The sequence below is a fragment of the Ostrea edulis genome, chromosome 1 (genome assembly GCF_947568905.1).
Source record: "Ostrea edulis chromosome 1, xbOstEdul1.1, whole genome shotgun sequence".
Classification (NCBI taxonomy): domain Eukaryota; kingdom Metazoa; phylum Mollusca; class Bivalvia; order Ostreida; family Ostreidae; genus Ostrea; species Ostrea edulis.
The window spans coordinates 79,398,455-79,410,998 of record NC_079164.1 but is presented as its reverse complement, the minus strand read 5'-3'; the positions used below and the strand labels follow the sequence as shown (position 1 = coordinate 79,410,998).

Sequence of the window (12,544 nt, the reverse complement as noted above, 5' to 3'; positions counted from 1 at the left end):
AATTATCTTAAAAATATCTAGTTCGAATAAAAGCAAGGTCGATTTAAAAAGGCTATGTTTGGGGGGAAATTGTTGATTTTTTTTTTTATATATCTTTTACAGTGTTGTTTATAAATCAAGTCTTTTTCAGTATGTTTATTTTGATTTTTTTTATTTGTGAAACATTTTGACACAATCGGGGGTGGGGGGGGTGACAAAACCAGGAAAAACGATGGTACCCACAGCTCACAGGCACTTGCATAATATTTTTCATGGTAAATTAATGGTTTTAAAATACATATGCATTGGTATGAAGTATATGAAACGGTGGATTACTTCGCGTTCTCTCTGTAATTTCTGATTCCCTTGTTCATAATATTAAGCCTTTTGATTTTACAAAATGTTGACCTCCTCATAACATTATTGCATACAATATTTCCCGTTCCGTTCCGCGTTTTAGCAACACCCGTCAGTTACAGCTCGTTTTGCTTTAAATACATGTATATTATTATGACTTGTATATCCTGTAATAAACTACATGTATTTTCAACATAAAAATTTATTAATCTACAAGTTCGATAAATTTATACATCAAGGTTTTTTGTGTATCAAAAATCAAGCACAGTTGATGACGTAGATAATGGCATTACGAGGGGCTGCCGGGGAAGGACGGACATTGAAGACAGTAAATCCGAATTTGTTCGATCATGACATTGGACAACAACTTTGTACAATGAAAGCTTGGAAACTGAATAATCATGTTTTGATACATGTAACGGGATTTATTGCGCATGAATTTCTAAGTTTTTTCTTGCCGAAGCCATTCTTCTCTACAAACTATGATAGCGTTCTTTGATTACGATCTTTCTTCCCCGGCACTTTTCAGTTTGACAGTTTCCAATCCCGTTGGGATCCGGGTTAGAATATATCCTCAGTACCCCCTTGCTTGTCGTAAGAGGCGACTAAATGGGGCAGTCCTTCGGACGAGACCGCAAAAACCGGGGTCCCGTGTCACAGCAGGTGTGGCACGATAAAGATCCCTCCCTGCCCAAAGGTCCGTAAGTGCCGAGCATAGGCCGAAATTTTGCAGCCCTTCACCGGCAGTGGTGACGTCTCCATATGAGTGAAATATTCTCGAGAGGGACGTAAAACAATATTCAATCAATCAATCACAGTTTCCATACCTTTAATTATCTAGCTGTCCATTATTTGTGAATCCGCTTGCATTGTAAGGCTCCAATGTTTTCTTCAATTTGAAAGTATAATGATTTGGCATCTGAAGATGCAAAATTTTTACCCGCTGGATGAAATTTGGGTTAGCCGTTGTCTCTTGACCTTATAAATGTCTATATTGAGTTGCTTTACATACCAATCAATAATTACACGAGTCATTCTCGAACTGAGATTAATATATTTAACCAGTCGGTGCAAATGTATTATTAGCTTGAAATTTAGCTACCTCTACATATAGTCCGAGTTCTGCTAATCGTTTAAAGTCTACATGTATTTCCAGCTATACTGTGTTTGTTCTTAGATTCATTTTAAAAATGAATTTCACTTTTGAAAAGACCTGAGGTTATGACCTACGACGCTCCATACTGACATGTGTGAAAAGTTCCCTGGCCTGAAGCGCTACAGTTCATACATGTACCTGTATGCATTTTCAGATACGAAATTTATTTCTTAAATTTACGTTCTACTTTCATTTCTGTTGAAAATTCCAGCCGTTTAGATAAAAGTACTATTTATAAATATTCATACACTCATTGTTTACATCTGCAACGCATTCATGTGTAAATGACTCTCATTACAGTTTGTAATGCTATCAGAGGCAAAACCATTGGAAATGTAAATACATCTATCATATTACTTTTTGAAGGCATAGGATATGGAATGGTAATTTTAACTGGTTTAGTCAGCACCTACTACAACGTTATCTTAGCCTGGGCCCTGTATTACTTGGGAATGTCATTCTATCCTCAACTTCCGTGGACCAGCTGTAACAATGACTGGAACACGGTGCACTGTATGTTAAGGGGGATGAACACGAGTTCGCCAAATTCATCCCTATTGGTGGAAAATCATTTGAAGAACGCAACCAATGTCGCGAACAATACAGACATGCTACGAACACCTGCAGAGGAATTTTGGGAGTAAGTATGAAATAAGCGAGATGGAGAGTAGTTAGGAATTAACAAAAAGAAGAAAATTTGGGGAAAGGCAGTAAATAAAAGTATTTCGTGGAATTTGCATACACGTATAGATTTCATTTCTTTAGTTTGGGAAAACTCACATGAATAAAACATTGACTGCTTAATAAACAGGTATAAAGTTCATCATATATGGAATTAGCTGCAGAACTGTAGCTCTCTGAACAAATATTTTGACGGAACAGAGAGCTACAGATCCATCCCTCATAAAACCTTCGATTTACGGCGCACAAAAAGCTGCGCACGGTTGAGGCCTTATATCGTTGTATTCTTGTGTTGCTGTCTGATAAATTTGATATTAAAAAATTCTTAACATACTTTCCTACTATACTTGTGTCCAAACATACCTTCAACTATTCAAGGCCTTAACCATGCGCAGCTTTTTGTGCGCCGTAAATCGAAGGTTTTATAAGATCTGTAGCTCTCTGTTCCTTCAAAATATTTTTTCAAATAGATACAGTTCTGCAGCTAATATGGAATTGGAGTAAATTTTGCAAGTTGGAATTTTTCATTTTTCTTTCAACGTGTCCTTCCATGTGAAATGTATGACATATTGAAAAGAAGCTTGAGATAACCTCATACGGATACCTCTTTAATGAAAGGTGAAGATAACAGTGATCAATCTCAAATCCTATTAGCAATACACAAAAAAAAAATTGGGCAAACACATAACAGGGGTGGATCGGGTGCTTTGGAGTAAGCATCACCTGTCGACTGGTCACAACCGCCGTGAGCCAAATACAGTAAAACTCTGATAAAGCGAATTTCTGCGGACACTCTATAAAACATTCGCTATAAGCGTAATTCGCTATACGTTTATAGCGAATTCATAATTCAAAAACTGTTTTGTTCTACATCTATATCAGTTGTATAAGAAAGCGGCAATCGATATACTTCGTTTGTATTGTCTCTAAGAGAAATTAAGCCTATATATTTTCGAGAAGAAATACTTTTATACAAAAAATATACACATATATTTATATATGATAATTTATCTTGTTGGATTATTAAGTAACGCAAGAACATGTCGAGAGAAAAATGCAACAAAATTATGCACGATACATACATGTACAAACAGTCTATTGCAATTGTCATTCACTTGTTGCTTTATACAAATAAAGGAGTGTATTATAAAACAAATGCAATCAAATTTCAAATTTAATTAACGAGAATAGTAAACAATACCGACAATATATTTGCTAAACGTGTGTAAAAGCATTGTTTTGCGTTAACAACCTTTTTTAAAAACATATACAAACAGAAATTTCCTAGTAAGTATGGATCCTTTATGGCAATGGAAAGCGATTGTTAAAAATCACAACGAGTTTCAAATTTAAAAAATCGTTATCAAAGGTGATTTTTACGTTCATTTTTAATTCAAGGGGAATAGGAATTTACTTCGTTATATCCGTAAATTCGCAATATCCGTGTTCGTAATATACGCAGATTTTTTATATAGAATATATAAAGAATTTGCCGGGAAATCGTATTCACTTCGCTATAGCCGTAATTTCGCTATACCGTGTTCGCTATATTCGAGTTTTACTGTATCCTGATCAGGTAAACGGAGTTATCCGTAGTCAAAATCAGTGTGCCAAGAACGACCTAACAATCGGTATGAAACACGCCAGACAGGATTTGATCCAATGATAGGTTGTATTGTCAAACTAGATTGTTATTATAATGACCATAGAATTTGCGAAATGCTGACTTTAAACGAGACTGTTGAAACCCCCGCACCATCAATTTGTTAGTCAGTAACCTGCCTCGATTTAAAAACTGATCATACATAGAACAACCTCTTGCGTATCTAATCAGTTGGAAGATATACACATCATAGGCAGGTGATAATGGAATATTGCTACATACATGTAGATATAGGAAGTTGACGATGGAAAAGTGTAATAATGTGAATGAGACACAGTAACATCTTGGAATATAATGACACTATATTCATTAGAAATACAATTTAGCCTTGGAGCATCCTGGTATACCAATGTCATATTTTGATTTATTGATTGATCGAATGTTGTTTAACGTCCCTCTCGAGAATATTTCACTCGTATGGGGACGTCACCACTGCCGGTGAAGGGCTGCAAAATTTAGGCCTATGCTCGGCGCTTATAGCCTTTGAGCAAGGAGAGATCTTTATCATGCCTCACCTACTGTGACACGGGACATCGGTTTTTGCAGTCTCATCTATTGATTGAATGATTGATTCAATAACGTTTAGAAGTATTGATAAGTTACCCGATATATCGTTTTTTTTTCATTTATAGTACTAAAGGGGTTTTTTATTATTAAAAATGAATATTGATATATAATTGTTTATTAACTTACCTATGAGGCTACAACACACCCCACATGCACTGTAATTACTGCAGGTAAAGAATAAAATACGAAAGTATTGTACTAAATGCAATTTATATGAAATCCATTTGTGATGAAATGCTGAATCCGGTAAGTTCGTAACTTTTACGATGAAACACGTATGACAGTCACGGTGCAATGGCACTTACAGGGGCAGACCCAGAGAATTTTCAAAGGGGGTGCGTCTTCCGTCCAAAGTTATATCAGCCATGACTTATTATGGGGAAAATCGCTGCATCACAACACATTCCTCTAATGTATGAAAATTCACAACAATGAGCATCATTTGATAAGTCGTAGGCGTTAACTAAGCACTTTGAGTTATACTGTGGGCATACATGTACGTTTTCCCACCTTCACTATATTTACACTTCGCATTCACTAGTTCTTAACTATGTGTCCTGTCACGTTCTCGCGTGCACACTTGCGAGTTTCGAATTTATCACACAAAATTGAATTGTCACAAACATCAACTTATATAGCTTAGATGTGTGAATCTTCATGTAAAGCTGCTGTGAATCGTGGTTAGCAAATATACAGCTATGTACCTATATCGTTCATATTAGAGTACAAGAGACCCGTGGGTCACATACCTTCCCTGAGTCACCTTGGCTCAGCTGTTGTGATTTTTAATATATTTTTTCCAATATTTATTTCTGTGGAAAATGTTGACTCCATATTCTGGCACCAATCGAGGTCCAAAGGGTAACTACACAAGCGATGGTATTGATTTTATATTGTTTAACAACCCTCTCGAGAATCTTTTATTCACATGGAGACGTCACCATTGCGGGTGAAGGGCTGCAAAATTTCGGCCTATGCTCGGCGCTTACGGCCTTTGAGCAGGGAGGGATCTTTATCGTGTCACACCTGCTGTGATACAGGGCCTTGTTTTATCCGGTCTCATCCGAAGGAGCGCCTCTTATGATAAGTCAGGGGGTACTGAGGACCTATTCTAACCCGAATCTCCACGGGTTACTACATAACTTGAATTCATACACCAAGGCAATGTCTCAACACCAAATTGACGAACATGACCTTACTGTTTTGGAAAAGGTTAGGTCACAATGCAATAGATCACGGTATAAAATGAAAGATATTGCCAAAACAGTGGCGGGGGACTTTACTGGGGGGGGGGGGGGGGGATTGAGACCCGAAAGGGGAGCATGGGATGGGGTAACCGTCTCCTATTGGGGATGGTTCCCCCTGGATAATTTCTAAAAGATTGTTTCCAAATGGTGTTTTAATGCATTTAGACTGAACTTCTTGTTCCTTCTTCCTTTTATTTTTAGTGATAACATCCTTTATAGAATTTAAACAAAAAGAATAAACTTGACTTGTTGATTCAAAATAATTCATTCAATGCATTTCAGACTGAAATTCTGGTTCCTTCTCGCTTTGATGCATAGTTATCACCTCTTTCATAAAACTTGAATGAATAGTTCTGTTTGAAGTTTCATGAATTTGAAAATAAATTTTATTTTTTGTTCAACACTTTAAAACAAATCGTACATTGCAGCATTTTAAAAGAAAAATTAACATTCATCCAATTCCATGCATTCAATAAATAGCATGCATTCATTTCTCAACCATGAACACCCAAACAAAATACAAACATGCTATAGGCCTACAACTAAAACAAATGCATCACCTGTTAAATACAATTTTTTTCAAAACAAATTTCTTGCGTATCGAATCCGTTGAGAGATATCAACACCATATGCAGGTGATAATAGAATTTTCCTACATAAATATGGCGAAAAGTTGACGATGGAAAAGGTGAAATCATCCCGTTTATCATAAAGTTGAGTTGTTAAGTTTACCGCTAATATCTGATTTCAATAAAACATCTAAATGAAGTAGGAAGTGGACAATTCTGTGGTGTCTTTTATTAGGTCACCTGAGTAAACTCAGGTGACCTATTGCAATTGGTTTTCGTCCGTCGTGCGTTAACAATTGAACATTTTAAACTTCTTCTTAATAACTACCAGTCCAATTCTTTTCAAATTTGGTATGAAGCATCATTGGGACAAGGGGGGGGGGGGGGCATAAATTGTAAATCTCAGGACTCTAGCACCCCAGGAGTGGGGCAAAAAGTGCCCAAAATTGACCAATTTTCAAAAATCTTATTCTCAAGAACCACAAACATGTAAGAAAAACTAAATACTTAGTGATGTAGAGAAGGAAGGCCTCTACCAAAATTGTAAATTACATGATCCCCGGGATGGGGGTTCTGACTCCAGGGCGGGGCCAAACTTGTTGTATAGTGTTTATGTGTAAAACATTTAAATTACATCTTCTTTAATGCTATTGATACTATATTGAAAGTAAATAAATATTTAGAAAGAACAGATAATCCTTTACCACAATTGTAAATTTGATTATTCCAGGGGTAGAGGTTTTGGTATTTGGGTTGGGCCAAAATGGTCAGTTATTAAGTGTGTGAACAATAGACATTTTTAACTTCTTCTTGATAACAATCATTCCAATTCTTTTCAAATTTGGTATGAAACATATTTGGAACAAAGGGAACATAAATTGTAAATTACAGGATTCCTGCACCCCTGGGCCTTGGGGGGGGGGGGGGGGGCAGGGCAAAAACTGCCCAAAAATGACCAATTTTCAAAAATCTTCCTCTCAAGAACCACACACATGTAAGAAAAACTAAATGCATAGTAATGTAGAGCAGGAAAGCCTCTACGAAAATTATAAATTTCATGATCTCCGGGGTAGGGGTTCTGACCCCAGGAAGGGGTCAATCTTGTTATATAGTGTTTATGTGTAAAACACTTAAATAACATTTTCTTTAGTGCTTTTGATACTAAAGTGAAACTATATGGATAGAGCAGGTAGTCTTTTACCAAAATTGTAAATTTGATGATCCCCAGAGTAAGGGTTCTGACCCCAGGGTAGGGCCAAACTTAGTATATAGTATTTCTGTCTAAGGTTGCTGATACTGTAAAAAAAAAAAATATCTAAATGCATACTTGCAGATGTTTTAATTTTAATACACCTATTATTTAAAGCCTTTCATCAGTGTATGCACTTTTGAGGGCAGTGAAGTTTTAAGAACACATCTTGTTTTATACTGTTGCTGAACATTAGAATTTAGCTTAGATATTCAGAACAGAATTTTTTTTCTAGATTTCATAGTTCATGAAAGTAGTGATACTTTTTCACTAGTATTCAGGTGACCGATAAGGCCTGTAAGCCTCTTGTTTGGAGTTCACAGGATATATCGAAACGATTGATTGAGTATTGTTTAACATCCCTCTCGAGAATATTTCACTCATATGGAGACGTCACCACTGCCGGTGAAGGGCTGCAAAATTTAGGCCTATGCTCGGCGCTTATGGCCATTGAGCAGGGATGGATAATTATCGTGCCACACCTGCTGTGACATGGGGCCTCGGTTGTTTGTGGTCTCATCCGAAGGAACACCCCATTTAGTCGCCTCTTACGACAAGCAAGAGGTACCGAGGACCTATTCTAAACTGGACCCTCATATGAATGAAAATTATTACAGTTAAGGTAACTCCATACTCGCAGTTTTATCTGATACAAGTTTAAAAAACGTATTTATTTATATATATTAGGGTTAAAACTAATAAATTATCAAATAAAATATATAGGTCATCACACTTTTTTTTAGATGCGAAACATACATAAACAGAATCATATATGACCTACAGAAAATTGCAATTTTCCTTCAACAGCATTATGAAAACTTCATAAAAACTGGTTAAAACAATAGAATAGTATTCATAACAATTTCATGAAAATGTTTCTTCACAAAAATATACAAATGTCTCTAAAAAAAGGGGGGGGGATATCTATCACATAATAGACTTGATAGAGAAATCAATAAAAACAGTTATTGCCCTTGGATTTAATATTTTGAAGCATATCATTGATTATGTACCTATAACTTAGAATTTTTGAATATTTTATTTTTAACAAGATTTTTTACAATATCCATCGGAAAAGACTCCAACAAAATTTATGCTCGTACCATGCATAAATCTACATAAATTATTGATATTGCAAAATCTGATGACATCACAGGAGGGTGGAATTACTTTAAGAGATAAAACGTCGTCGAAATGTCGCATTGAAGGCCACAGCAAGGGATTTTTTCTTTTCACGTAGTTTTTGAATAAATTCTGCTTCATAAGAATATAAATACAGGTCAGCTAACAAAGGAGCACAATTCATGCCCATGGAAATTCCAACACACTGTTGAAAGACCTGGTTCCCGGATCATGAAACTGTCTTAAACTTTAGGATTGTCTTAAATCGATAAATTGCACTTAAATCTTGAGACTGGTCTTAAAGTGGATCACCAAAAAAATGACTTAGATTTGAGATTGGTATTTTGTCTTAAATTTTAAGACTGCCCTAGAGCTGTCTTAACTTTCTAAGGCTGTCGCTAAGTTCGTTCAAAATGGCCGTGCTGGTTACATTTTTTGAGGCAAGGAAGAGAAAATGAGCGTGGTGTCCGTCGTTGAAGATGCTGCCCCGACCAAGAAGCGGACAAGAAAAAATAGACCGTCGGCAGATCGAAAACACAGGATTTTGACGTTGAAAATCATATGATGAAATTTTTTTTTTTATCTTTTTGTAAGCAAATTATTCACGTAAAAATTTTGTTTACAGGAAAAGAAGTAAAGTCCCTGTAATCGAAAAGTAACGCTGCTAGCCCGGAAAAATTATAGCGGGCGTATTCAAATATATAGGCATAGATATGACCTTAATATGTGATTAATATAACGCAGGATCGTTCGCCCGATTGTCCGTTTCACTACCTGATCGTAGTTCGTAAAGTAGATGTAAACGTGAAAGCTAGTATCATGTACACGTACGACCGTTTCACAAGAAAGTTACGACTACAAAAGTAGATGTATTTACCTGACTGAGTTTGTTGACAATGTGGAGGATTGAATTGCAGTCTGCATTTGCACACGAGTAATGTGCAGTCCGAGCCCAAATTTGAAATTAATCAGAATATCCTTCTTTGCTACGCACGCAGTCGACCAAACTAAATGAAGGCATTGAATTTAATAAAAATATCGCTTCAATCACTGTTTCTTTTCCACTTTCATTCATCACTACTTTTAAAAAGGGGGAGGCGACGGGGTCAAGACATCAAACTTTGTATGTACATGTAATAACGAAAAAAGTTTTCTTTTTATTAAAGGGGGAGGGTGTTTCTACATGTATACATGTGCCTGCGTCACCATTAGTGATCATAAACTTGACGTTTTAGACACTGACTATGTTTATTAATAAGTCATTTATTTTTTATATCCTATTGTTACCTCTATGCAACAGAGTTCCTTGTTGCCATAGCAATTTAAGATTCTAAAGAAACTTTTCAGCTAAGACAATCTTAGTTAAGATTTGCTTTAAGTTCGTTTTGTGATCCTTTTAAGTCTGCAATCTTAGCCAAGTTCAAATCTTAATTCAAAGTCAAAATTTTGACTTAACTTTAAGACAGTTTCATGATCCTGGAGCCTGATCACCACAGACTACGAAGATATTGTCAATGAGGAACTCCAGCATATTTTGAATTTCAACTTCAGAGTACTAGTCAGCGGAATCAGAATGGTGTTTAACAAAGTGATTTTTTGGATGACTGATCACAAGATGAAAGGTGAAGATAACGAACAGTGATCAATCTCATAACTCCTATAAGCGATACAAAATAAAGAGTTGGACAAACACGGACACCTGGATATACCAGAGGTGGGATCAGGTGCCTAAGAGGAGTAATCATACCCTGTCGACCAGTCACACCAGTCGTGATATGAATATTTCCGTTTTCCATTTTTGTTGGAGAATCAACTGTCTTTCATGTCAAAATGCCCAGTCTTTGATTTAATGACCAATTTATTTGATTGGTCGTGTAACGTGTTGAAAAGGCATACGTTTTTTATGTTGTTGGTTTGAGAAAAGCTTTGCAATTTCAAGTTTACTAAAAGTTCTTTAGAATTTTTTCAAATCCACATTTGATTATATCTCTGGCATACATATGTATATGTAACGGCACAATACGTTTGATGTTTCTCTTTCACAGCTGTTAATATTTTCGCGAGGAGCAAAGATAGGAGGGGCTTAGTAGAGCACTTTCTTGATCCAGTGATGTATTTTTGTATGTAAGGGTAAAGTAACTCATATTCATCTGACCCATTGTAAACGAAAACAGTGAGAAGATTATTTAAAAAGTAAATATTGTGGGGAAGCATAAATTAATTGGTTGTTAGGCGTCTATAAATAGCGTGTCAGTGGAACCCCAACATCATGTACATGTGTGCAAGCACAGACATCTGAATTTCTGTCAATAATCTTGCATATATAGAGGGGGTAAGATTTTTCCATCTTTGGCTTTATTGAGCGACTTATTGACAGGAATTCGGGTACTTGTGATATGCCTCAGACGCAACTGACTAACTTTAAGGCTGAAAGCGTAAAATAACGAATTGCTAAGAGGTATTTGATATTTTTATTTCTCTTAAACTTATGCGATGGTACTGTTGTTACCAAATACACAGCTTTACACAAATAAGACCATCGATGATCTGAAAGTTTAAACTGAACACGTGACTATCACTTGATATGGCCGTCGAGTGACGGTTGTTTGTAAACACTGATTTCAAATCAAATAATTCTGTTTAAAAGAGGTGAAATAATGTATGAAATGTCGTACAGCCTCATGAATACGAGTGTGCGATGATTTAACAGCTTTTTTACAAGGTGGAAAATAACTCGAAATTCGGACCATTCGAATAAGTGATTTTATCCATTTGATCGATGTGATTGTAATGTAAATTCAAACAGTTTGAAAACTTCAATTTTATTACATCTGTGAAACAGTTTGAAAACTCTAAGTTTATCAAATCTTTGAAATTTTCTCTTCATTTTCTCTTCATTCATGCGTTCAGAATCAATGACATTTCGTCGATCATGTCATTCAGATGCATATCCGTATGGTCAGTTTTTAAATTCAGGCAAGCTACTGACAAACAAGATGATGGTACATGTCTCAACAGTCTCGATTAAAGTCAGCATTTCGCAAATTCTATGGTCGTTATAACGATCTAGTTTGCCAATATAACCTACCATTGGGTCAAATGCTGTCTGGCGTGTTTCAACCTGTGGCCGAGTGGTTAGAGCATCGCGCTCAAAATCACACGGCCTCTCACCTCTGTCGGCGCGGGTTCGAATCCCGCTCGCTCCGATAAGTGAGAAAGTTTCCCAGTTTACTTTCTGAAGGTCGGTGGTACATTGTATCTAGGTTCTCTCTTCCACCAATAAAAACTGGGCGCCAACAGGTAACTAAAAAATTGTTGAGTGTGGCGGAAAACAATAAATCATACCGATTGTTAGACCGTTCCTGGCACACTGATTTTGACTGCGGATAGCTCCGTTTACCTGATCAGGATATAGGGATCACGGTGGGTGTGACCGGTCGACAGGGGATGCTTACTCCTCCAAAGCACCTGATCCCACCTCTGATATATCCAGGGATCCGTGTTTGTCCAACTCTCTATTTTGTATCGCTTATAGGAGTTATGAGATTGATCACTGTTCGTTATCTTCACCTTTCATGCAGTTATAATGGAAATTCGAACAGTTTAAAAGTTTTGCAAAACTATAAGTGTTATAATTTTTTTGAAATATTTTCTTCACTCATAAGATCGAAATCAGATATACTGATTGCCAATGTTATCAAACAGATTCAATGCAACCATAATGTACATTAAATAATTTAAAACTTTTGAATATTCAATTTCATCCAATCTCTTTAATGATATGTTTGGAAACAGATACCGAGCGCCAATGTTACCAAATCGATTAGATGTAAAACTTATACGGTACCAATTTTGATGCACCAGATGCGCATTTCGACAAATAATGTCTCTTCAGTGATGCTCAACCGAAATGTTTGAAATCCGAAATAACTATGAAGTTTTAGATGTGTTATG

The 12,544-nt window shown here is 36.2% G+C and overlaps 1 protein-coding gene across 1 annotated transcript in view; it reads left to right on the top strand.

Moving 5' to 3' along the window:
• Positions 1–12,544, top strand: part of LOC125679317 (sodium- and chloride-dependent glycine transporter 1-like) — a 57,060-nt gene that overhangs the window by 18,154 nt on the left and 26,362 nt on the right. Inside the window, exon 3 of the mRNA XM_048918441.2 lies at positions 1,859–2,132. Coding sequence (XP_048774398.2) covers positions 1,859–2,132 — 274 coding nt within the window. The remainder of the gene's footprint in view (positions 1–1,858; positions 2,133–12,544) is intronic.